General features: G+C 41.6%; 1 protein-coding gene across 5 annotated transcripts in view; it reads right to left on the reverse strand.

Annotated features, from left to right (window-relative positions):
* LOC116309964 (integumentary mucin C.1-like) overlaps nucleotides 1-27146 on the reverse strand; it is a 43924-nt gene that overhangs the window by 15849 nt on the left and 929 nt on the right. For 3 of the 5 annotated variants that reach the window (XM_039611033.1, XM_039611034.1, XM_039611030.1), the window contains exons 2-9: nucleotides 4828-4893; nucleotides 4460-4519; nucleotides 3578-3655; nucleotides 3384-3458; nucleotides 3189-3279; nucleotides 2875-2931; nucleotides 1763-1795; nucleotides 133-486 (exon numbers count right to left, since the gene is read on the reverse strand). In XM_039611033.1, the coding sequence (XP_039466967.1) occupies nucleotides 133-486; nucleotides 1763-1795; nucleotides 2875-2931; nucleotides 3189-3279; nucleotides 3384-3458; nucleotides 3578-3655; nucleotides 4460-4519; nucleotides 4828-4869 (790 nt within the window). In that variant the 5' untranslated portion in view covers nucleotides 4870-4893. The remainder of the gene's footprint in view (nucleotides 1-132; nucleotides 487-1762; nucleotides 1796-2874; nucleotides 2932-3188; nucleotides 3280-3383; nucleotides 3459-3577; nucleotides 3656-4459; nucleotides 4520-4827; nucleotides 4894-27146) is intronic. The other 2 variants (XM_039611032.1, XM_039611031.1) reach the window with 2 other exon arrangements.

Consider the following 27146-nt stretch of genomic DNA (forward strand, 5'->3'; position numbering starts at 1 on the left):
TCGCTTTCTAGTTATTATTACCCTTACCAGGACATTAGCTATGCATGCTATGTAATTCTCTTTACTGGATGGGTGATTCAGCTGCAGCTGAATACGTTGTCAGAATGATCATTAATCACTGATGTAACTTACCATCCTTCTGTTGTAAATTCATTGGGGATGATGGAGTTGTTATTGAAACTGCTGCTGCTGATACTTGTGGGTTTTTTGTTGTTGCTTCTGTGGTTGTTGTTGTTGTTGTCGTTGTTGTTGTTGTTGCAGAAGGTCTCGATGTTGGCTTATTTGTTGTTGCTTCTGTGGTTGTTGTTGTTGTTGTCGTTGTTGTTGTTGTTGCAGAAGGTCTCGATGTTGGCTTATTTGTTGTTGCTTCTGTGGTTCTTGTTGTTGTTGTTGTTGTTGTTGCAGAAGGTGTCGATGTTGGCTTATTTGTTGTTGCTGTGGTTGGTGTTGTAGTAGTACAGGCTGTTGGTGTTGTCGCTTTTGCTGCTGATGTTGGAGGAGGTGGATTGAGTAAACACAAATGTGGTTTAATAAATGTAATTACAGGGATTTTAAAGGTACAGGAAACTTAAGTATCTAAATCACTGGGTAATTTAACAGGTTGGTGTGAGAACTTCAGAAACTGCCTGGGATTTTCCTGTATACCCGTCTGTAGGGATCACACAGAGGACCTTTCTTTGAAGGGCTGCACACTGACCAGTACATTTAAAACATGACACTGTTTTGCAAATGACTATTCTGCACTTGAAAAGACCAGATTCTTCACTTAAAAAACTAGAATTTTCTGTTACAAAATGTTTATTTAGCTATTTTACAACAGTTTGGTGTTCTCTAGCGCAACCCAAAGAAAAGCTTACTTGAAAATATTGAAATGTTTCAAAATGTTAATCTTAACAGATAATGCTTAGGAAATATGATCAAATATGTATTTCGCCCATGTGTGAAACTCAAAGTTTCTTTAAAGTCAGGATATTTACATAAAACAAAAACAAAATAAAAAACAAACAAAAAAAACCTTTGAGCTTTCTTTAAACATTTTTCTTGAATATACCTCCAGGTGTGTCCTTGGATGGAGTCTGACTGCTTTTAATCTCCTTTTTGGGCAAAGAATAGAAAGACAGCAGCAGCTGCCAATCATTGGAAAAAATTTATTTTTTTTCCATCTGCTAAACAGCAATTTCCAAAGAGAAAAACAAATATTCATCTTTTGCAATAAAATGGAAAATATAAGTAGCACTGTATGTGTGTGCATCCTCTTTTAGAAGTGAAAAGAAATTTCTTGTTCAGTCAAACACGAAGAACCCACTTTGTTGTTGTTGTTTTTCTGCGTTTAATAGCTAATCTTGATCAAATATAAAGTTTATGGCTGTATGATGGTCAACTGGGGTTTTTTTTAGGAGTTTTTTAAAGTAAATTGTCCTGGCTCCCTTCAGAAAACATCTCTCTGCATATCTGCATAACAGTTGTAAATCTTCTTTCCTGTACCTTTAAAGTGATATTTACCTGAAAAGCTGCAAAAAGAACAGCAGTCTGTCCATAACGCATGAAGTAACAAAAAACGTTTAGTGAAAGCCTGATTCAAGCAAGTGGGGAAATAAATATTAATAAAAATGGTAATTAAATGAAAAGAGCTGGAGTAGCTTTTAAGATGGTGAACAGCAGCAGTGCAGCAGTCAGTGTGATTTCTAGGATCTGACATCAGCTAGAAGCAAAACACACACATGCACTGTTTCAGCATTAATTAATAAAATGTGTTTCCTACCTGGGTTGGGAGAATCTCGCTTACACACTTTTTCTAAACAAAAAGAAAAAAAGAGAAAAATATGAAGACAAGCAAGGTTGTGAATTTTAAAGTCAATACACTGTAAAACATCCCAGACACACATTGTTTAAAACCGAAACAAAACAACAGAAAATGTGGATGTAGGTTTCAGTACCTGTACACACATCTCCACACTGACAGACACAATAGCAGCATGGATACACATGCTTACAATGATGTAAACACAAAGTGCCGACCTGACGCATCAGAATCTGTGAGATGTCGGCTTTCTCATCCGACTACACTAACACAGACACGCTGTGGGGGCTGAAAGCGGACATGTCACAGATTCTGATGCTGCAGGTTTTGTCTCTCTCCAGCCAAAATTCACTGAAGCAGCAGCAAAAGAAGATCAAAACTACGCTTCACGTTTGATAAACATCGTCATTATTCCCTCTGACTTTTGCTGTTTTGCTTCCACCACGATAAAAATCACACTTCCTGCACAGCTCTCTCTCTCTCTCTCAGTGTACTTCAATGACAGTTTCCCATCTCAAATCTTTGTTTTCTGCATTATTCGTTTGCTTATTATGCACCAGTCAACTGTTGTGTACAGCACTGTCAGCTGCTGTTTTGTTTTGTTTGTTTGTTTTTTCAAAAATTACCTGTGAAAAGAAAGTCTCACTTCTGCAGGTCGATACCGAAGAAATTTAAACTTTTTAAAATTATACCAAATTGCAAAATGCTTAGCTGTGCTTCTAATAAAACCTCTGTAACTTTGCTCAGCAGCATCAGGTAATGTTCATATGCTGATTTCAGTTTTTGATCTACTGCAGAATATTTTTAAGGTTATCTGCTATAAAAAGCCAGGTCAGGAAAATCTCCTTCATGTTTTTCTGTTTTATCCTCAGTTACTTTGACACAAAGGCATCTGCTGTGATGCTCACAATTCTGATGAAGTCTCACAAGTGTCAGTACTGATAAATGATCAAAATTATAATATTTCTGACTGTCTGAGGCAAAATTTCGAATCGAATCGGGACCTTGTGAATCGGAATTGAATCGATTATAGAAATCAGTGACGATACCCAGACCTGTGTGTGTGTACTTACCGTACACGTTACAGACTTCTTCTGCAGTGGGTTTTCGTGGTTCTCCTTTTGTTTTGTCTTTGGTGAAAAAGAAGAAAAATGTTAGCAGTAAGAACCAGAAGTTAATTTTAGGTTTATTGTAGGAGATCCACATTTGAGAACATCATCAGAATGTTTTACAGTTTGAAAAAGACCTGCTCCTTTACTTTCTCTGAATTTCTAAAACCTCTAAGCTCGTTACAACAGTCGGTGTCACAGTGTTGCTTCTCACAAAGACATTCAAGCAGCAAGTCTTTAAACTAACCACAGCTGAAAGTATCAAAATGAGGTGATACCATGTAGACGCTTGGCTATATCTGTCAAGCACATGAAGTGGTAGAAAGGGACATTGGTGTTCTGATCCGTCCTTTTACATGTCGGTATATCCTGCAGGACAAACAACATGTTTATCAGATATAACCCTTGTTTAACCTGACCAGGAGTAGAAAACAACAAACAGAACTTGAAAGAGATTAGATTTTTTTACTTGCCTTAAAACAGTCCCGTAGAAAACAGGTTTCTTTGCTTCGATTACAGTTTTCGCTTATACTACATACAATGATGTCCTGCAATGAAACAAGGGCACATTTATCATTAACCAAATATTCCACTTATAAAATATAAGTCACTCCAACATAAATTTAAATACATTTCCAAGTTTTTAAACAACGTTTCACAAAGTTACCTCGGGCTTGTTCATTTTGGTGGCATTTATTATGTTGACAGGAATATTGTCTGGGAGGTCATCTGTTACCTTTGTCTTCTAAGTACAGAGAGATGGTAAAGAAGCAAAAGACATCATTAGTTATATACTTGTTTATTATTAGTCAGTGATTTTCACAAATGAATCTGCAAAAAGTCCAAAGAGAGTGAAATATGTTGGCTGCCAGAACACAAATCTGCTGGGCTTGGAGGCTCCCAGAGGGCTGCCGGCTATCAAAAGCCTGATCCCAACACCCAAATCTGATTGTTTGGTCTGTCTGTCATTTCATTGTTTTAAATAAAAACTTTAAATCTAATCATTCAGAATTACAAGAAAATGGAAACAAAAAATGTCACCAAAGGCACCAGGACGTTTTTGTATCATATATCTTTACTTTTAAAAAAGTCAGGTTAATGTACAACTTACTAAACCTTTGTTGTTTTATATTCTCAACAGATTGCATACAAAGCTTACAATCTCTGACCTTGAGCCCACCACAGGTTCTTAAAAATGTCTTTTTTCCATCACTGACAACAAGTAAAAACTGTTAACTTGGAGCTCACACATGTGTTACACACTGAAACAGACGCAGATTTCCACACTTGACAGACCAAAAATCTTTACAGATAATTTAAATATGGCAACTTTTAAAGTAGCCTATTGGCTTCTAAGATATAGATAACAGCATAATGCAGTTAAACAGAAGAAAAAAACTCATTACAGTCATTGAATATTTGTTGTTTTGGGGCCTAAATTTATATCATCCTCATATTACCTTTTATCTTAGCATCCTTGTCACCCAGCATTAGAGATCGGCCTATTAAAGAATTAAATAATTAGGGAGAAGAACGTTTTTTTTCTTACCCAGTCTGCTTTTTTGAAGTAGTCCCAACAGCCTGCTTTTGATGGCTTGATCAGGATTACCTGGTAGACAAAAGGTTGTTTAATTACACGGACAGAATTACCACCTTATAATGAACATAACTTGTATGATACTATATAAACTACACTAATGCAGATCTAAATTTAAGGACAGGCTACCAAAAAAATTACAAATGAGTAAATTAGGTATCATAGCTTTTTAGTAAAATCAGAAGTTACAGTAATCAACAAAACATTACATCTAAAACATTCGAGCTCCCCTTGAAACTATTATGTGCGGATCACCAAGAGCACATTTTACAGCACTTATATAAAAGCAATTTGAGTAAAACTGCAAAGAGAACACTCACACTTAAAAGCAACAGGCAGAGATAACAGCCGTGTGACGTCATGATGCCCTCTGTGGTCTTTGCAAACTACAGTGAAATAAAAAAAGCAGGAGAAAGGTATATTATGGTATATTATGGACACATAGACACACAGAAGATTTAAAAAATAATAAAACAAAACCTGATTACAAACAGCATACGGCTATAGTAACCAGTGTTGGGACTAACGCGTTATTAAGTAACGCGTTACAGTAACTACGTTATTATTGTGGTAACGAGCACGGTAACTAGTTATTATGCCAAAATCAGGAACGCGTTACTCGTCACTGGGATTTAGATAGGCTCGTTACTCGTTACTGGGATTTAGATAGGCTCGTTACTCGTTACTTCGTGTGGTGGATATCGCGGAGCTTCCACAGATTCAATAACATTAGCAAGTGGTGGAGGCCAGCAGGTGGATGAAGGAAAAGGGAGGCAAGAGGAGAGACCCGAAGCTGCCGCCGGTCCGCGTGTCAGGTGAACTGAACTTCAGGTAAGAAGTTATGACCTGCAGTCTATCGGAGTCAGATATAAACCAAGTTTAGGTGGAGTTTATTTTCGGTATGCTGACATTTTCGTACTGCGTGCTAGCTAGCATGACGGAGTTTCTATACAGCTGGGTGGGTGCTATGTTACTGATGTTGAACTTTATTTTGTTCATACATTAATTATTAGAGTTGCCAACCGTCCGTAAAAACAGAATCGTCTGGTATTCAGAGAAAATATTACGCGTTTCGTACTGAGGTGAAAAGGAACAGTTTGTCCCGGACTTCAGCTACAATGAAAAAGACACAAAGCTGAAGCTGCACAGCTGCCTCTTCTTCTCTCATTCTCTCCTCTCCCGTTTCTACTTCAATCACGAAACTGATCAATGATCAGCTGATCGGCTTTTCTCTCTTGTTTATTTATCGCCCACTTTGCGCCAGAAAGAGAAACCAGCGGATGTCGCGTTAAACAACAGCAGCACGTTTAAGCTTGATCAGCTGTTGTTAGAATTTATTTAATATTAATTTCTAGTATCAGCTGATGTTTGCTGGAGCCACAGCTGTAAAGCTGCTGGTCATGATATCGGTTTGGATATCTGGTGAGAGGAAACATGCAGATGAAACCAGGAGATGTCCTTACTGAATCATCAGAGCTGAACAGGTGATGGAGAAACAGGTTTACCTTTTAGGTGACATGAATGAGTTGAAGGAAGTTATGAGCTGTTTCTGAGAGACAAATAACACCAGGATCCTTTTCTAAGTAGCTGACAGCTGGTAACTGTGCAGGGGCGGGTCTAGCAAAGTGTTGCCAGGGGCCAGGTAGGGCATTAACAGGGAAAGGGGGACAAGGAAATAGTTTTCTTTATTATTCTCATTTAAAATGTCTCGCTTTTAAAAAATAATTATCTGAGTCTTACAACAAACAATTGATAGATTGATACATATATACCATCAGAACAGTGTACATCACTGTCACAACAGTGTTTGTTTTCATTCAAAGGCTTTATGATTTTTCCTATAATGGTGGGCGGTCTCTAGTCAAAATGCCCGGGACGATTTTTTTTTGTCCCAGTCCAGCTCTGTATGCAGCTCATCTGCAGTCTGGTGTTACCTACATCTTCCTATTCAGAAGGCAGAATTTCCAAGTTCTGAGTACAATCAAAAGCACCACGACTGCAGTTTTGTGTTGGATGTAAAAAGCAGGCTAGAATCATGGCGGCGGTCAACGACGGTCCAGGCGTGATTTCTCTCGTGGAAATGTGCACATTATTTTTTCCTTTCTATTGGTAGGTGGCACAGTGCACTTGTGGCAAGTAAGCAAGATAGAAGACTGACAATCTTGCTGGGTATCCAGTTACGGAAGCAACACATTAACAAGAGAATTCTGAGTAAAACCAAAGTTACTTTCCCTAGTAACTAGTTACTTTGAAAGTAACGAGTAACTTGAAGTAACTGAGTTACTTTTTTAGAGAAGTAACTAGTAATGTAACTAAGTTACTAATTTAAAGTAACTTACCCAACACTGGTAGTAACAGAGATCTTTGTGTACACCCACATAAGAGTGACTTTAAGAAGGGAATGTCTGCAGGAATCGACTCAGTGGATCATCATTACTGGAAAAGTTGCTGCCTCATTGGGAGTTAGACAGACGGCAACGGAGAACACACCATCATCTGAAGGTAATAAGAATAACTGAGATAATCATCAAACCATTCCCTTTCTACAACCGTTAGTTAGTAAATGAGACCCACTGGTTTTGTTTAATCATACAACTTGTTTCCCTGGCCAGTACTTTGCAAATGCACGCCCTGTGAGTTCACATTTTAAACGACTTCCATTTAGAAAGTCGTTGAGAGAATGAATAGGATTTGATGCGTCATACAAAATCCATTATGCAAACCAACTGCCTTTGAGGATGCTGATTTCATGAAAGTTAACTGTAATCAGTAGCGGTTTTTGATATGGGCGACATGGGCGGTTGCCCAGGGCAGCATCGTGGTGGGGGCGGCATCACGGGCATCGGCAAAAAAAAAAAAAACAAAAAGTTGCTCATACTCATGCTGCCCTGACATTCCACCAGCGCATTTTGGGGATGGCATGATGGTTTTCTATCACTCATTTGCTGGGAGTAAGGGCGCCCTCCGTTTGCAAGGTGTGCCTGCTGCACAGGGAGGAGAGGGCGAGGCGGCGGGGGATTCACTGGCTGGCTGGAGCAGCATCTAATAACCAATTCGCAAAATAAAACAAAATAAAAACAAACCAACAAACACGAAAACACCGGACATTATGATACAGACTTATAATTTGCACCGATGTTTTTTCGAAATTCTATACGCGAAAAGTGAGCGCGAGAGCCCTCAGTGCGCCTGCTCGCTGCTGAAGTCAAAGTAAACTTTATTGTCATCTCCGCTATATACAGTCCAGTATATAGAGAGACGAGACGACGAGGCTCCAGTTACAGCAGTGCAAGTAAACATACAATAAATATAAGAAGAGTAAGAAGATAAATATACAGGGATCAATAACAATTTAAAATTTATAATTTACAGTTTCATGATTTAAAGTCTCACACACAACCTGTCAAAAGGGGGGGGGGGAGGGGGGGCTGATTCCAAATCATGACTTGAATCCCGGGTTGTGCGAAATCCCAGAAATAAACCCTACACAATGTTGTGGACATTGGAGTCCATCTCACACTTCAGTTCAATCAGTTTTCTGTTTGACGTTTATTCAGCTGTGTGAAAACTATAACTTTAATCTCAGCCAAACCGATTTACTCAGGGACAAATAAAACACTGAAAAAAGCCAAACAATAACATTTTTGTGACTTATATATCGTGCTTAACCTGAGTAGTGAAAGACCACGGAGGTCTGAAAACAGTGTGCTGGGAGTCCGGTGTTCTCGGTGGCTCTAATGAGCCTTAAACCCCGGGTCAGCTATCGAGCTGGTGGGTAACAGACCTCTGAAAATATGTTAAAAGTTTATTTTGTGACCCAGAAAGAGTAATATTTCAAACTGTTTAGCTGCACTCCTCCACCATTGCCACATTTGAAAAGTATTTTTATATTATTATAAAAATATTAATTTGATTAATAAAATTTTGAAAAGAGTAATAAGAGTAATATTATAACTAAGTAGCTGCCACCATTGTTGGAAACTGGAATCGGCTGGGCCGCGCTATAAATTCTGGGATAGGTTGGGCCATGAAGGATACACCCGACCCATCCTTCAAATTCGGGGAAATGAAGGAAGCATTTGTGGCCTGGCTGTGACGTAATCGGGCTTCAAATGCGGCCTCCGAAGAATGCGGCCCGTGAAGTGGGACATATGAGTGTTGTAAGAGCACCTTTTAAATATACATTGTGATAGCTATGCACTGCAGGCATTTCGGGTTTTAGCAAGACAGCTGACTGTCACACTCTGAGAATGGCTTAAAGGTAAGTGCAGTCAGCTCGATAAAGCATGAAAAATAGCATTTACATTTTTCTACATGAAGGGCAGGGAAACGCTCAGTTAATGTGTATCATTTCACCTTGTGTTGTGCTGCAGTATAGGCTGAAACCTGCGTATAGTCATAGAAGACATAAAATACATGTTCAATCTGAATTCCACCCAAGGAGGAGGGATCAGGGAGACTGAACAGATGTGAGTATGAATGATGTAACAGGAAGAGGTGACAAAGCAAAAGAAGGAGTCCAAGTTGAACCGAGGCAAGCAGAGGAAGCAATCCTGAGCCAAAGAGACAATACAGCCAGGAAGAGAGGGGGAGGACAAACAGTTCCCTGAGCTTATTCCCAGTGGTCCCCATGTTAAGATGTCAGAAGTTGAATAAATCTTGGAAAAGAAAATATTGTGTATCTGACATCTAAAAATGATAATAATCTTTTGAATTATGAGTATTGAGCATTGCGTCGCTTTAGAAATGCAGTGAACTAACAAAGAGGTTTTCTTTTTAATTACAATGTTGAAGTTAATGCAATTTTTTTGTATGCGGAAATTAAACCAAACCATTCTTTTTCCTCGGTTCTCAGGAGAATATTGCGATTGGAAGAAAGACAGTGAGTTCTGTTTTCATGTCAGGTCTCAGGAAATTAAAACAGCAGTTCCTGGCATAGAACAGGGTTGGCAGGACACCCCACGAACTGGACAGGCAACCAACTTATACAGCCAAAGTCAGTATCCTATTACATAAGACAAAATTATCCACACAGTGAACTCCCCACACACTTGGGACAGTAGGCTGTGAGTATGCAGTGTCCTCAAAGCACATTACACATTTCTTTTGCAATTTTCAGCAGGCCCATGCTTTTAAACTAACTACACAAACTGATAAGTGACCTCTTTGTTTTCAAAGAGACATGAGGGTACTTCTAAAAGTCTGACCTACTTAATATTCACTCAGTGTCCTCATCAGTCCCACTGCTTACCATGACTACTGAAGAAGCATTTTGGGGATTATGGGTTTTCAAGTTTTTCTTATTCTTATTAACTTATAGTTGAAGTATATCTGTACACAGAGGAAAATATAGTTGCACAGTTTTCAATCAGTCAGTTTTTAAGGTCAGTAAATCTGAAAATAATTAGAGACTACTACAATGGTGCCATACATGAGTTTCCTAGGGGTGTCAAGACACAGACAAACTGGATGCTGCTGCTGAGTAGGCTGAAGCATCTGTGATGAGTGAGTCACATTCTGGTGTATAAGCAAAGACAAAGGAAGTTAAAAAGTATGCTTTCTGCCCTTTTCTTAGTAGATCCAGTCCAAAGTCTGTCAGATTCAAATTTCAAATCCAAATTTCTTCTCGTTACAAATGTTTAATGGGGCACCAAGAGAACTGCAGTGCCACATTGGTCTTCTGGACATATAGCATGTCACAATCCGGTCTTTAAGTCCGACATCATTAGCCGTCTCTGGACCCAAACTCTGCTGCAGGTCCCTAAGTCAAACGATTACTGTGGCATCACTGAGAGTTAAAAACTGTCTAAATTCTTTTATCTGTAATAAAATGATCAGTCTGGCTGCTCTACCAGGTGTAACAATTAAGTTTAACATCTAGGCATTCATGAAAACAGAATTTATTAACGGAGTTAGAAGTTAGCAGGAAGTTAGCTCGCTAGTTTCCATCTAAATATAAAATACTATGTTCTGACTGAGAGAAACGTACAGCTCTGCTATCACTTCTAACATAAAGAAAGAAAGGAAAGCAAACAGCAGTGACGTTTGTAGGGTTACTGAAGTTTGGCTAGCTGGTATATAATGATGTGCTATGTGATCGCTGGCGACACGGCTATGTTAGCATAACATAAACACAGTGAAGATGGAGGATGAACACTAACTTTTTTCCACTTAATAAAAGTTAACGTGAGGGTTCCCGAAGGTTAGGGATAAATGCAGTCGCATGGCAGGATGCTGTAAACGGACCGAACTACAGTCAGGAGAACAACTGAGATAATCCATCCACAATACCAGGTTAGTGATTAATATACTGCTGCATGGGCTGGGCTGTAGTTACATTGTAAGGTTTTAAAAACTGAGCTTTAAAATGAACAGTGGTAATAAAAACCAAGAGAGGCTGACAGTGATCACTGCCTGTTTTTAGGGGCTTGTTGAGATTAAATACAACAAGATGCAAACACAGATGCAAACAAGATTATTAAACGCAGAGTAGTTTGGGCCCGGAAGCAGGATTCATCACGTCATCACTTAAAGACTGGATATCCCAGATAGGTTGGCTGCTATTTTGTGTGTGCTGAGAGATATCTCATGAGAAAGCAATGCTCAGGGAGCTGTAGGGCAATACTGGTTCAAATGGACTCTGAACCAGTCTGTTGTATGCTTTGCATTCTTTTGAAAAGTGTTGGGTGGGTCTAATATGTAATCAGATATGCTTCAGTCGAAAACTGTTGATCTGTCTAAGGCTATAAATCAAGCTGAATCACCTAAAGATTCAACGGTTCATTAGCGCACTGATCCTTGTTTTGATGACCTGTCGACTGATATTGTGCAGATGTGAAAATAGTGGCATATCATCCCGACACATCTCAAAACAGTCCATGCAGGAAGCAACAAAACTTAAAGGTTGTCTCCTTTCTTCTACTCTTGGACAGCATGAATACCTGAGCAGCAAGCAAATGTTCAGAATCAAAGTATTCACCCCAGTGATAGATTGCATGATGGGCGCAATGGAACAACGCTTTTCTAATCAGACCTCCTATAGTATTAAAAGATTTTCAGACATGCCTATTACTCCAGCACTGATGATTTGAATTACTCCTAACTTGACATCTGAAATACCTCAGAGTAGACAAGTCTCAGACTTGATGTGATGGTTCCTACCACTCTCCCACAGTGTGGGAGTTTTTCATGTCATGTTGTTCGAACTGTTCAAGCTCTCTAACTGCGGCATTGCCTGTCAGCAGTGCATATTATGAAAGGCCCTTTTCCGCTTCAAGGATAATAAGTAAAGTTATAAGTAAGTTAATACAATACATACGATGGACTTGTACTTTTAATGAACCAGCTTAGAGTGTGACGACTGGACAGACTGCCAGATCAAATGTGTGATATCAACAGAATATCACAGCACCCTCTAGTGCCCGTAACCTCCAGTGTCACAGTAACAAGCAATGTGACAAACAATCCTGTAAGCTGGCAAACAAGTCAATAAAGAAATCAAAACATCATGACAAATGCATGAATAATGTTCTCCAGTTCAGCCAAGACCATAGGCTACAATTTCGAAATGTTCCTTATATGAAAGACATTTAGAATTTAGATTTTACATGCAAGTCAAACCCTAAGAGGACTCAAATATTATTAAAGATTTCAAACACTAGACTAAGCAGAAGCAAGTGCTAACTCGTCTAACTCTAACCCTCAGAAAGCCTCTCTGTCTCATTCTTGCTCTCTAAAGCCTAAAGAAGAATTATGGATTTGATCAACTGGCCCCTTAATGCTACTGACACTCTCCTCTCTACGAGGAGTCTGGGTTCGGGAGAGCCCCAGTGTGCTGGAGGGACGTTCCCAGCTGGACACACGATGGATGGGTTGAGGACATAGAAGACATCTACCTATTCGGAACCATGATAACAGGGTTCTTCTGATTGGAGCTCGCTTCGTCCTGGCTTATCGAAAATTGAAGAAACTGGTTACAGCTGTTCAAAACCCAACAAGGCTGGCCTAGATGATCGAAGCACTGGGAGGGGCTGTAAGTGCTCAGACTGTTCTTATGGAACGCAATATGGGAAAGATCTCGGAGAAGCTCACGGCTCTTCAACGGGAAATTGATAGACATGCAGACCAGCGATGGACATTAAGAACAACTGTAAAATTCTGATGCAGTCTGTTCGTCCTAAACAACATAACCACCATCATCATGCGGCTACCCCCCCATCTTCGACGGCACCGTTGGACACTTGACAGAGCTCAAAGACCTGACTCCGAGGAGAACATCAACAATTCTCTCCCTAACAGCAATAATGACACTCATTGACTTTCTCCCTGATCCCTCCAAGGCCACCTGGGTCAGCTGGAAAACTGTTTATTTATCCTGACCAGGCGAAGGACACTCTCTCAGCTAAACTCAGGATACACACACACACACGGACACAAATACACATATATACATCCCCCCTCCCTTTCCAACGGCCTTTGATGCTTGTCCCCTCCTGATGCAGATGACCGGTTGACTGGACCAGTGCAGTTATGCTGCAGGACCGAATGCGCTGTCTACACCATCTCTCTCTCACCCCATACCCACCCTGTTGCTTATCATGTGTTTCTATGGTGTATTAAGATTCATGCTCTTTTTTGTGCTGAGGTGTTTTTTCTGTTCTCAAACTGTTCTCCCATCAGGAGCTCAGTCTGGGTGGAGCTTTTTTTTCTCCTCCTCTCACCTCATGTTGTGTATTTTTGTTGTTTTTCTTATCAGCCTACCTCTCTGACCTGTCTCCCCAATGTGATGTTTGTGTAAAGCATGTTTGGTTGGAGGGTTCCTTTGTTAGTGCTGTAACCCATAATTTCCTTTGGCATTAATAAAGTATTTCTGATTCTGAAGGCTTAAAAGACATGTATAACTATGTGTCAGCTGCATAAAAATGATGAGAAAATGTCATGAAAAGATTGAAGGATCACAGCTAAAGGAATAATGTTGAAAGCAGAGAACATTGTGGTGTCATGGTCTTGTTTTGAGTTTTTTGAGCTCAGAATTCTTGCTGGTTTTGAATTTTAATCAAGAGCCAAAGAAACCAGCCAAAGCCTCAAGTCTATTAAAACCTTGCCGTCAACAAGGCTATTAACAAACATTAAACGATCATTCTGGCCTTTGTTTTAAAGGTTTACAAAGATCACACTCAAAGGAGCTTTAAAAAAAAAAACCCAAACCCTCACAAACATTTTTCAGTGACAATTATATTGAATACTGGCAGTTTTCTGATCTGATGCATTTTAGGTACAAAACAAAGCAGAAATCCACTTAAAACCTGAAAGCCCTACTGTACAGAAGATGGGACTTATGGATGTTTTTAAGCTTTCTATTATCTATTATTTTATTATTCTAGGTTTTTAATTTGTTTGGTTGTTTTTTGTGGGGGTGGGGTTTTTTGTGGTCTGGTCACAGTAAGATTAATATAATTATGCCATGTGTTAGGTCTTAGCAAAAGAAAAAAAAATCTGTTTGCATATTTCTAAAAAAAAAAAATTGAGCTTGTGAGTGACGACTTTGCCCTCACAGTATTATAAATATATAATTGCCCGTGTTGCCCATGCTGGCCATGTTGGAACAGCAGTTAGAATTAAATCCAGCTTGTGCTTTGAAGGTTTTTATTTAATGCGCCAGATCAAAGATTTTTATGAAACTGAAAGACAAAATGAATCTTTCCTGCATAATTCTCCTTGTTATCTACATTAGAGACTTTTGGTCATTGAGTCTAATGAATCAATAAATCATACAGGTTAGGAACAGCATCACTATCAGTAAACTGGCTGAAAGCAAACCTTAGAGCAAAAAGTATAGTGTAGAACCAAACTGCACTTGCCACTTTTAGGTCCACAGCACTGGGATTTCACTCACACAGCTGTACCGCCTACTTACAAAATCGTTGAAAAGTTATTCATTGTAAACGCTCAGTCTAAAAGTAATTTTAAAATAATGAATTAAAGCCATCAACAGAATGTGAACTGTGGCTGCATGTCTAAAATATCTCTGTATTGTTTTAAAGAGATGTCAACTAGAGCTGTTTTATGATTAGCAAAGTTAAGACTTTGCACATGCCATATAATCAAATCTAAACATAGCATATGTACCTGGTACAGACTAATTCTTCTCTTCCTTTAATATCATCCCTCCCAAAAACATGACGCAAATAAAGACAAATGTGCGAGGATAAACAGACACACCTCAGAGAGGCTCCAACTTCCTTCTAGTTCTTTATCAGGAGTTGCTACTACTTTTGTCATCCATGTCACTGAACCACTGCGCAGCTATCACATGGTTTAAGAAAGCCACAGCCACTCAGCAATACATACTTGGCGTGGCTGTGGCTTAGGAGGTAGAGCGCATTGTTTACTGTTTTGAAGCCTGGCAGTTTGATCCCATTTGCAAGAAATGCGAGCAGACTTATGTTTAGGCATGAGGTAAAACTGGTCTAACTGAAGATGAACACGTGCATGTTGTTTTTTTTGCGGAGAGTTTAATTAATTTTTTATTTATTTTCCATCACTTTGTGACACATTTTCCCACAGTCAAGCAAACTGTCTACCTGTGCCTCAGGTTTTATGTCACATGGCAGGATTGGCTTCTACGAACTTTGCCAAGCAGATGACACGCTCAGGCAGGAGTCTTGCTTTCACAACACTTTCTAACGATAGTTTATCTTTGTTTTTTTTACAGACATAAAAAAGCAGGTATGTGAAAATACTGGTTACTTGTAGTTTTCTCAGTATAATAAAGTGATCCATTGTTCCCCCTTCAAAAGTGTTAATTAGCTCTGACATCTGTCTCTGTGCTGATAAATCACTGCTTACAAAGTAATGACAGAGTAAATCAAAGGCATTCATTACAGTGATCCACAGCACCACATGTTAATGCGTTTGTGTTATTTAGTATCACTGATCCGTCTGTGCTGCAAATTTCCTCACTGTCAGGGTTTTGACTAAAGTCTATCTTTATTGTTTCTGCACTCCACACACTTTGCTTCCTCTATTATTCTATCATTTAAATTATTATTAATAACGATTGTAGATACAAACCCAAATCCAATGTTGTTAAAGGTGTTAATAAATAAATCTAAATAAAGGCAAAATACAATGATTTTCAAATCTCATAAATCTATATTTTATTCACGATAAAACAGAAAACATCAAATGTTCAAACTACCACATTTCCCCGTTTCATAGAAAATATTAGCTCATTTGGAATTTGATGACAACAATTGTCGCGCTGACCTAGTAGGTGTGGCTGTTGCTCTTCTCCTCCTCCTGCACTACCTGCTCTGCGCTGCTGCTGATTAGACCTGGTGCGCGCTGCTCCGCCAGGTGAGCTGAATTAGAGCAATCAAGGGCGGGCGTGCCTAGTAAGCCTTAAAATGCATGCAGCAGTCATTTGACCGGAGAGCGACATACTGAGAGGACAGCAAACAAAGCAATCCACTTGCCACTGTGAGGAAGACTTTGGACTAGACGGGCTATCGGTTTTTCACCTATTTACCTACCTACCTATTTACCTACCTACCTATTTACCTACTACCTATCTACCTAAGAAACTGGTCAAAAATAAATGGAGTGAGATTCAAAGTCTGGTCTTTTTCAAGTGTAGGCTCCTCACAGACAGAAAACACTTGACAGTGAAAAACCGGCCTGGCCAGTAAAGAAACCGGCCTTGACCAGTGAAGACTCCACAAAAGCTCACCACAGAGACGGAGAAGACTCCACCTGGGGGCCTGGAGGAAATCACAACTTGCCGTTTGCCTGTCCCACCGATAACTAAGGAAGCAGCATGGCTGAGTCCAAGTCACTCGAAGAGCTGAAAATACAGCGAACCACTGCAAAGAGACTGTTTTCCAGACTCACCAACCATATAAGAAGGACCCACATGGATATGTCTGTAGAGGAGCTACAGGATTCCTTCAAGAGACTTACAGCAGAGTGCTCCAAAGTGATTGACGTGAATGAGGAGCTTGAGGCCGCCTACATCACGCAGTGTGAAGCAGAGGGCACACCGGAGCTGATGGGCCAACAGAGAGCAGACGTCGAGAAAACGGAGAAAGAATGTGAGCAGAAGTTGAAGGAGGCGAAGCACCTGATCAGAGAGACCCTGTGGACATCATATGGTGAAAGAGAACTGACCCTTGCTCTAAAATCAGCAGAAATAGAGTGTGAGAACGTCTCATCCACTCAGCCTGATACGCCCCTGGAGGTATATGATTTTATGCTCCACCACCTAGAAGAACTGGTGAGGAAAGCTAAGCAGGCACACCAGACATGGAACCGCTGGGCTCCACCTGCTGAGAGGCGAGATTGTGATCGTCGACTAATGGAGCTCGAAACCTGCCTTCCAAAGCTGGTGTCAGGGAAGGCAGCCCTGATCAAAGCAGAGAGAATTAAAAGAGATGCCGACCAAGCAGTTGTCACAGTCCGCAATGCAGCCCCGGTCGCAGCCATAAAACTGAAAGCCACAGCTTTACCAAAGTTCACCGGCAGCCAGCGTGAGTTCTACAGATGGCGGAAGGAATGGGAGGCTCTGCAAAAGCAAGGTGAACCAACCGGGTCCATGGAAGTAAAGAAATTCCAACTTCTCGATAGCCTCGATGATAAAGTGGCCAAAGATCTGCGCCTGTCCACATACACCTCGACAGATGAGATCTTCAGAGTCCTTGAGAACCGCTATGGAAACCAAGCCACCATCGCCATTGAAATCATTGAGGAGCTTCAAGCTATCCCTCCTGTCCGTAGCAACCAGCCTAGAAGAATAATAGAGCTTATCCACGCAGTTGAAAAGGCCCTCTATGATTTGAATGAGCTGGATAAAGCAGATGCCATAAAGAACCTATTAGTAATAAAGTCTATTGAAAGCAAGCTGCCTGAGTCCCTAAAGAAAGACTGGCTTACCCACGCTGCTGATCCAAAGAATGCTGTAACTCATCAGAACCGGTTTGACAAGCTGCTCGCATACCTCCAATCTCAGGAGTCCATCTACGAGCAGTTAGACCAGCTGAGAGACGTCGACCCTGCCAAGGAGAGAACAAAGTTCCCAATAAAGTACGCCCGTACCAAGTCAGTTAAATCCAGTACTGATCCAGCAGGCTGCATCATCCGTGGGGACCCGAAGCACAAGAGGAAGCTCTACATCTGCAGACGGTTTAGAACCAACACAAAGTTACAGGAGAAAAAGGATGCAGTGCAGCAACTTGGAGCCTGCGAGAGGTGTCTCGAGATCCACGACGGACCCTGCAGAAAGACAACTTACCTGTGTGGAAATCCAGAGTGCAAAGACCAGCATCATTACCTTCTTTGTCCCCTGCCACGACCCTTATCACAAAGGCCCAAGTCTGGTCCGGTGAGAGCTGAGGGGAGGAGGTACACAGAGGTTCAAGAAGAGTTCATCTCTAAACTATCGCCAGAGCTAGCACAGCAGTGTCGGAAAGCTTTCTGCAACGTCGCATCACGAGCCTTCAACTCCATGGCAGCGGAGAAAGGTCTACTGGAGGAGACTGGTCTAAAAGAGTACCCTGTGATTCTGATGCTCCTTGACGTCATCGCCAATGATGGGCAGAGAATTGGGACACTAATTGATCTAGCATCTGACACAAACTACATAACCCACAAAGCTGCAAGTAAGCTCAACCTTCGCAGTGAAGACGTCATGCTTGTCATCCACGGTGTCGGAGGTATGAAGGTGTCTGTGGCAACCAAGCGCTACCTTCTCAAGATCCGTGTCAACACCTCGAGAGGAACTTTAAAGCCTCACCAGTTAGTCTGCTATGGTCTGGACAAGATTGCTGAAGTGAAAAGACATGTTCCACCTCAGAAGCTGCAGAAGATCTTCCCTGACGTCCCTCTCCAAGACCTCATCAGACCCAGAGAGATCCAGCTTCTAATCAGCCATAAAGAAGGCCAGCTGGTGCCCCAAAAGATCCGCTCCATCGGTGACCTGGTGCTCTGGGACGGTCCACTTGGCAAGACAATCGGGGGCACGCATCCAGACCTCTTTGAGGAAGTCACCTTGATGGCCCGCACCTCCAAGACGCACTTCGCAAGATCAATGAGAGCTGCTGCATTCAAGTACCAGGAGTTCACTAAAGACCTAGCTTCCTGTCAGCATCCTGATCACCCTGAGACTCTATCCACCACAGCTACCAGCAGCAGAGACTTTCTGAAGTGGTGGAGGTGGGAAAGCATTGGAGCCGCTTGCCAGCCGAGATGTGGAGGGTGTCGTTGTGGGAACTGCCAGCCAGGGGGTAAAGAAATGACGCTCGCAGAAGAGAGGGAGATGGAGATCGTGAGAAATGGCCTGACTTATTCAACTGGAGATGACCACAGCAGTGAACCGCATTGGCATGCCAAGTACCCATGGGTAGAAGATCCAGCAACCTTGCCAAATAACAGGAAAGCAGTAGAAGCAACATTCATCAGAACCGAGATGAAGCTATCTAAAGAACCTGAGTGGAAGACAGCCTATACTGCACAAGTTCATGACATGGTAAACCGCAGAGCTGCAGTGAAGCTGTCCAAAGAAGTCCTGCAGAGTTGGACTGGGCCAGTATGGTATATAAGCCACCTCATTGCGCCAAATCCACACTCGGTCTCTACCCCAGTGAGGTTGGTGATGAACAGCAGCCAGAAGTACAGAGGCCTCAGCCTGAATGACATTCTCATCAAAGGTCCTGATGTCCTGAACCCGATAAGAGCTGTCCTGCTGAGGTTCCGAGCTGGTGTCTACGCCGCCCTTGGTGACATCCGCAAGATGTACAACTCTGTCTGGCTGGAAGATCGAGAGGTCCACTTGCACAGATTCTTGTGGCGTGACACAGAAGATGCAGACATAGAAGACTATGCCATAACAAGAGTCAACATTGGAGACAAACCTGCTGGTTGCATAGCCCAAGTCACCATGAGAGAAACTGCAAACCTACCTTCATTCAGTCACTTCAAAGAAGAGAAACGTGTGCTGGAAGAAGATGCTCATGTCGATGATATCCTGACATCACACAATGACCTCGACCATTTGAGACGCCTAACAGCCAACATCGAGCGCATCCTGAGAGCTGGAGGATTCTACATGAAGCCTTGGGTCTACTCCAGTCAAAGTGGGAGGGAGGAGGCAAAGAAAGAGTTGCCTCGATTAGAGGCAAAGACCATAATCCTGCCAAACCAGCTGACGGAAGATGACAACAAAGCCCTTGCCCTTGGCTACACCATCAATGATGACAAACTTCATGTCATGGTTGCAGTGAACTTTTCAAAGAAAAGGAGGAAAATGCGCCTTGGTCAAGACCTGCTCAGAGAAGAAGTCAGAGAGCGAACACCTGATCCACTAACCAGGCGAGAACTGCTAAGCCAAGTCTCCGGCCTATATGACCCACTCGGTCTTGTGACTCCTGTCAAACAGAAGGGTGCCATCCTGGTAAGGAGAGCTTTCCAAGAAGCAAAAGTAAAGTACCGCCTCGAAGACACATGGGACGCAGCCTTGTCTGAAGGTCTCCGAGAAGACGCCATAAAACTTCTGGAAGAATATGCTGACCTGAAGAAACTGCATTTCACTAGAGCCCTGACTCCACCAGATCCCTGTGCAGAGCCCAGTGTCATCACGTTTTCTGATGGCAGTGAACACGCATATGGCGCAGTGATGTACCTTCGCTGGAGTTGCAGCCATAGTGTCATCGTGAGGCTAGTGGAGTCTAAAGCCAAACTGACGCCTCTCAATCATAAGGGTGATCCTGTTAAAGCAGAGATGTGTGGCGCCGTCTTTGCTGCACGTCTGAAGACCTACTTCCAGAGACACTGCAGAATCCAGGTCAAAAAATGGTACCACCTCGTCGACAGCCAGACCGTCTTGGGTGCAATCCAGCGGGAGAGCTACGGTTTCCAGACCTTCTTTGCAAACCGTGTTGGTGAAATCCAGAGTAGCACTGATGTCCAAGATTGGTGGTGGATTCCCGGGTCAGCAAACATTGCAGACATTCTCACCAGAGGGGCCAGTCCAAATGCCCTAACAGAGGACTCCGAGTGGCAGTCGGGTCCAAAGTTTCTCCAACTTCCTGAGTGGCTGAAGAAGGAGTGGCTGAAGAAATCTGCCGGAGAAGTCGCTGCCCAAGCTCGAGAAAAGGTCACAAAGCTACAGAAAAAGGCTTTTGTTGCGGTCCTTACCAGAATCCACACCAATGCAGCTCAAGACTCAGTACACGTAGAGTCGAGAAGACCACTGGCAGGAGTAGCAACCCAACAGCTCATCGACGAAAGGCGATTCAGCAACCTGAGAAGGCTGATTGGGACCGTGGCGTGGGTCTGGAGGGTTGCCGGAAGGTTTATGAGATCCAAGACCAGAGACCAAGAAAAGTGGGAGGTAGTACCATCTTCGGGTGTCCTCACAGTCAGCGTGAGACGAGATGCTTTTCAAGACCTTTTCCTAGCAGCACAAGAGGGCGTCAACTTCCCAAGCACCACAACAGACAGACTAGTTGTTTACAGAGACGAAACAAGTGGACTTCTAGTCTGTGGTGGCAAAATCCAGACCTTCAAAGAAGACCGCAAAGCCGTTCCCCTTCTACCATTCCAAGCCTGGTTATCCACCCTCCTTGCCAGAGAAGCACACAGCGAGGGACATGACGGAGTGGCAGGAACCTTATTCCCCAAATTATTCCCCAAAAGGTCGTTGACCAGTGCATCGTCTGCAAGAAGGCAAAGGCAAGAACCTGTAAGCAAGTGATGGTAGACTTACCTGAAGAGAGGTCAAATCCTGCTGCACCATTCGAATTGACATCTGTCGACCTGTTTGGACCCTATCATGTGAGGGATAAAAGAAGAACAAACCATGGTCACCAACTTCTGGAGGTCCTGGAGCCAACTCGCTGGACCAAACCTGTTCATCCGCAAGGGATCGTTCGGGATGTGCAAGTGAGCGTCTCTCCAAGTTCCAGCATTGCAGTCAAGAGTCCAAAATCTGCTACCAGAAGTCCTGAGCTGAGCACCATTTTACATCGGGACATCCGACGTCTTGTGGTCCTTTTACCGGTGGAAGATCAAGCCAGGGACCAGCCCACCTGAGTGCGATCTTTCCATGCAGTGCTGAGGAAAGATCGAGTGGGAGGTGTCGCGCTGACCTAGTAGGTGTGGCTGTTGCTCTTCTCCTCCTCCTGCACTACCTGCTCTGCGCTGCTGCTGATTAGACCTGGTGCACGCTGCTCCGCCAGGTGAGCTGAATTAGAGCAATCAAGGGCGGGCGTGCCTAGTAAGCCTTAAAATGCATGCAGCAGTCATTTGACCGGAGAGCGACATACTGAGAGGACAGCAAACAAAGCAATCCACTTGCCACTGTGAGGAAGACTTTGGACTAGACGGGCTATCGGTTTTTCACCTATTTACCTACCTACCTATTTACCTACCTACCTATTTACCTACTACCTATCTACCTAAGAAACTGGTCAAAAATAAATGGAGTGAGATTCAAAGTCTGGTCTTTTTCAAGTGTAGGCTCCTCACAGACAGAAAACACTTGACAACAATACTAGAAAAAAGTTGGGATCAGCCAACAAACGACTAGAAAAGTAAAGTGATAAAGTACTAAAGAGAAACAGAGGAACAACTAATTATGTATTTATTTAGGTTAATGGACAACAGGTTAGTCCCATGATCGAGTTTTCAAATAGGTGGTAGTTTTTTAGTACCTACTCAGCCGGGGTTCAGAGCAATCTGAGGCGATCCAAAAACTGCATGCCATCGATTGGCTAGTCACTCGACAAGTCATGTCAGAAACTCATTTTTGAAACACAGCAACGAGGAAAATAGCTACACATAAATGACAGCTTTGTCCCTGAGTCTGACAAAAAGCCATACACCGAGTGTTGTAAAGACCTTTCAGCACACTCACTTCACCAGATGCACCTTGTTCCTTTTCCTCACCCTTAGATTGGGTGTGGTGGTTGCCTTTAATTGCGCTCACGTGTCACCCGTTATATAAGGGCTGCATTCACCTACAGCTCACTCTTTCTTCACTACCACATGGGAGGGCAGCTGAGGTGAGTTTCTGTTTAAGTCTCCTGAGTTCATGTATTATTTTAAATTACTGAGTGACTTAAATTATACTTGGATCGTTTCAGAGTTAGCAGTCCATGTGTGTCTTTCTCTACTGATTGATGACTACTCATTCTCATTCATTAGCCCATGATGGTAACAATCTCCAACCTCCTCTGAGCCTTCCTTCAAAACACCGAGCAGTGCACAGCTTCTCAGACGTAAAGACTGGCAGAAGTTACCCATATGGAAAAGAAATAGAAAAAAACTTATAAAAGACTTGCATAAGATGTGGCCTACTTCATATAGTGAATCATATAAGGCTTATATGATTTACTTATGAAAGTGGCCACTTTCATATATTGTTTTAGTAAGTATCCAAAACATAAAAGTTTCATTTATATAATTTTTCTAGGGATCTTATATCAGTTTTCACTCTTGTATGCTTTTAATACAAGTTTTACACCAGACATATACAAACTTTATAAGATTTATATATATCTTTTCCATATGGGTAAATCTGCAAAAAAAACTGCAGCTACAAGTTGTGGAACTATTTCAGACAAACATTTCCATCTCATCATCTGCAGTACATCTAATCAAAACACTCAGCCAATTTCGACATTATAAACAGGGGTGCACATAAGTGGTCTGCAGGTGTGCATGCGCTGTCAAAATAAAAGACGCGCACCAGATAAGTAGTTGCAACACGCGTTTGCGTACATAAGATTTTCTGGAGGACAGACATTTGTTTAGAACTTCTAAAGATGTCGAAGAAGCAAGCTCCTTTAAGCAATTACTTTGGTGTTCCTCCACCTCCAAAGAAATGTCAGGAGTCCGAACTGCAAAAGAAGCGCGTATTCTCGGAAAAGTGCTTGCAGGAGGTGAGGTGGCTTCAAACAAATGATGAACGCACAGAGATGTGGTGCAGAATATGCCGTGAAAATCCCACTCCAGCGGACAAAAACAGTGCCTTTTATATGTACGCAAACGCGCGTTGCAACTTCTTATCTGGTGCGCGTCTTTTATTTTGACAATGCATGCGCACCTGCGGACCACTTATGTGCACCCCTGATTATAGACTTGTTTTTAATGGAAAAGTCTGAAAATTAGTTGATCCTGTATTGGAAATCAGTGCATGGGCTCAGCACCACACTTCGAGAGATCACTATCTGTGAACACTGTTCATTGTGTGATCCGCATCTATGGGCTCAAAATGTGGTCATAAATATTTTGTACTTGTAAATCAAGATTTGTATGTGTAAAAAGAATTTGTGTGTGTGTAAAAAAGATTTGTATGCGTAAAAAGAATGTGTGTGTGTGTGTGTGTGTGCGTGTGTGTGTGTGTGTGTGTAAAAAAAGAATTTGTGTGTGCGTGTGTGTGTGTGTGTGTGTAAAAAAAGAATTTGTGTGTGTGTGTGTGTGTGTGTGTGTGTGTAAAAAAGAATTTGTGTGTGTGTGTGTGTAAAAAAAGAATTTGTGTGTGTGTAAAAAAGATTTGTGTGTGCGTTAAAAAAGATTTGTGTGTGGACGTACGAATTACACGTACGAATTTTGACCCTATTTTTCTTCCTTTCATCTGATTGGTCAATGTCATGTCAATCACAAATGTGATAATCCAATCAGAGAACAGATGGGTTTGGCTGTCGGAGGGGCACTTTTTTGAACTGCAGGTCTTTGAAGGGTAATACAGTTTGAAGCTGGAGGATCTCTATATAAATCTCCGATAGCAGCTAGGTCCCCTTACTTTCAGCAGCTGTTGAAAGGATAAAGTTGTGGTATGTCAGTGGTTAGAAATACCATTATTACTTTAGGATTAGTTTAACACAAAGTCAAAGCTGACCTGGGAGCATTGCTGTGAGTCACAGTGCGCAGCATAAAGGTCCTTTCACATCCGACGCAGGATGTGCTGCTAATGCTAACTAAAAGCCAAGGATCCAGAATTAGTTGCGCTGGCTGCTGAGCTCTGTGGGTTTTTTGCAGCAGCTCTACCTGTACTAGATGCACCTGCTCCTTGTCGTTTCTATCTCTGACTTTATGTCCTCTACAAGAGTTTCGGTTTTTTTGCTAGTTCTTCAAATGTTCAATAAAAACATGTATGCTAATTCATAACGAAGAAAGCTTTGTAATGAAGACTGTCATTTCAAAACACTGCCCCTCAGCGGTCCGCAGCGCTGTTGAAAAGGCTGCGGAAGTCCCTGTATTAAGCACGTAGACCTGTGACACAAAAATCACCAAACTCGGACGACCACAGACTGTTTTCCTTCGTGGTAATGAAGGAAAACGCTGGGTTCAGTGTTGCCAACTCCTCAGTAAGGAAAATCGCTATTGGTTGTCCTAAAAGTCGCTAAATGACGTCATCACCTAATTTGCATAATTGGTCATGCTAATATCATTGTAACCTATGTTGTTGGAGAGAGAAATAACATCGTGGAAGAGACATAAAGTGAGTAAAAAACGTCCTAAATGCAGTTAGAATTTATTTAGAACTAAAAATTAAATTTCTTTTAGCAATTATTGTTTTTTTTAATGTCACAATTCCAACCCTGCTCCTTTATCCGGGCTTCGACCGGCAAAAGTGACCCGAAATAGGCACTCTGGTGGAGTTACTTTGTGTGTGTGTGTTTATAAGTAGTTTTAAACCTTGTGATCCACAAAACAGCATAAGAGTAAAAGAGTAAAAGAAGAACTGACTGCGTTACAGCACCCGCTGCTTGTTGAGAGTAAAAGCGATACGCGCTTTCACGTCTTTTTTTAGCGACCTTTTTTAGAAAAAAAGTCGCTAGGGGGTCTGAAAACTCGCTAAATATAGCGACAAAGTCGCTAAGTTGGCAACACTGGCTGGGTTGGCATGTAAAAGGGCATTTATTCCCTTCAAAGACCTGCAGTTCAAAAAAGCGCCCCTCCGACAGCCAAACCCATCTGTTCTCTGATTGGATTATTACATTTGTGATTGACATGACATTGACCAATCAGATGAAAGGAAGAAAAATAGGGTCAAAATTCGTACGTGTAACTTGCAGGGGTTTTTTGGCTAAGTCCACACACAAATCTTTTTTACGCACACACAAAATCTTTTTTACGCACACACAAAATCTTTTTTACGCACACACAAATCCTGATTTACAAGTACAAAATATTTATGACCACATTTTGAGCCCATACGCATCTCCATTGAGGAAGTTTGAAACACTCATTTTGTCTGAGCCAAAGTTCATTTAAAATAAAAAATCTAAATTTTAAATTTTAACTTCAAGACCTGTTGATGATGTAATTTAGCCACTTAAATCAGCTGTGTTGGATCAAGATATATCTAAAACCCTGCAGGACCCCAGCTATGTGGCCTGGAGCTTCCCAACCCTGTTTTAAAGCAACATCTGCTCCCATCTAGATGACGCCTCTTGAATATAGCACAAAAATAGCAAGACGATGCTAAAACACACACATTGCATCTATTACAGTAGAAGTAGAAGAAAACAGTAGAAGAAAAGCCTGCCTGCCATGCACACCTTTTATCAACTCACACATTTAAGGTGTGATGAAACAAAAAAGGAAAAAGCAGACCCGGACTGCTGAGCAGATAAAATCCTCCAGGATAACATTCCTCTCCAGCATCTGCCTGCCATATTCCCAGACTGTAGTTACAGGAAGAGCTGATGTTATAGTGTGGTAAACTTGACACTATCCAGATGGTTTTGAGACATGCTGTAGTTATCAACATTATTATTAAACAACAACATGTCTGTTGTGTAAATCTGATCAGTAACAGGCAAAGATTAGTCCCAACCTTGGTTTCGATGATCACATAAACTTTTGTTCCTAAACAAGCAGCAGATCAGCTGAAGAATCCTTATTGACACCTAGAAATTTACCTGGGACAGAATTTTAAAATCAAACTTTTGTTTCACAATTGTCGCGCTTTATTTTGAAATTCTTACTTGGTAAAAGGTTAAAATGTTTAAATGTAACTGAGATGCTCACTATGTCTATAGGAAGAAATTATCAAAATTTTAAAAAGTAAGCACTTTTAATACGTTTCACTTTTCAGAGTGAACATCAAATCATCTTTTCCATGTCCTTTGTTGGGTTGCATCACATTTTATTCTCTAACTGCTGTTTCACATTTTGCAATCCTTCTCTGTGTGAAACTGTTTACTTGAGAGTTAGAAAAAAGCAAAGTTGGGGGATATAAAGAACCAAACATAACTGAAAGGAAAACAGATAATCGAATAAATCCACACAGAGTAGTTGTGGAGTCATGCACTTAGCACATTATACAACAGAGCTCTCTGTAAACAGCAGGAGTTACTTCCCACAAGGCTTTAAATTAACAGGATGAAAAACTGTGTGTGCTGTTTGTGAATGACACAGACCGCACCATAACAAAAGGCGGGGCTGGCGTTACCCTGGACATGCAAGATGTCTCTCTAAAGACAATTTCCATTCAAAAAGGGGAAAAAAACAAATCAGCTGTTAAATAAACATTATCATAAAAAATAAAGGAAATGTTTGTTCTGCAAATATCTTTATGACTCTGTGTTAATACACCTACTCCGTGTTCTACACTGTAATCAATCCAATCCTTTTT

Source organism: Oreochromis aureus, linkage group 4 (assembly GCF_013358895.1).
Source record: "Oreochromis aureus strain Israel breed Guangdong linkage group 4, ZZ_aureus, whole genome shotgun sequence".
Taxonomy (NCBI): Eukaryota; Metazoa; Chordata; class Actinopteri; order Cichliformes; family Cichlidae; genus Oreochromis; species Oreochromis aureus.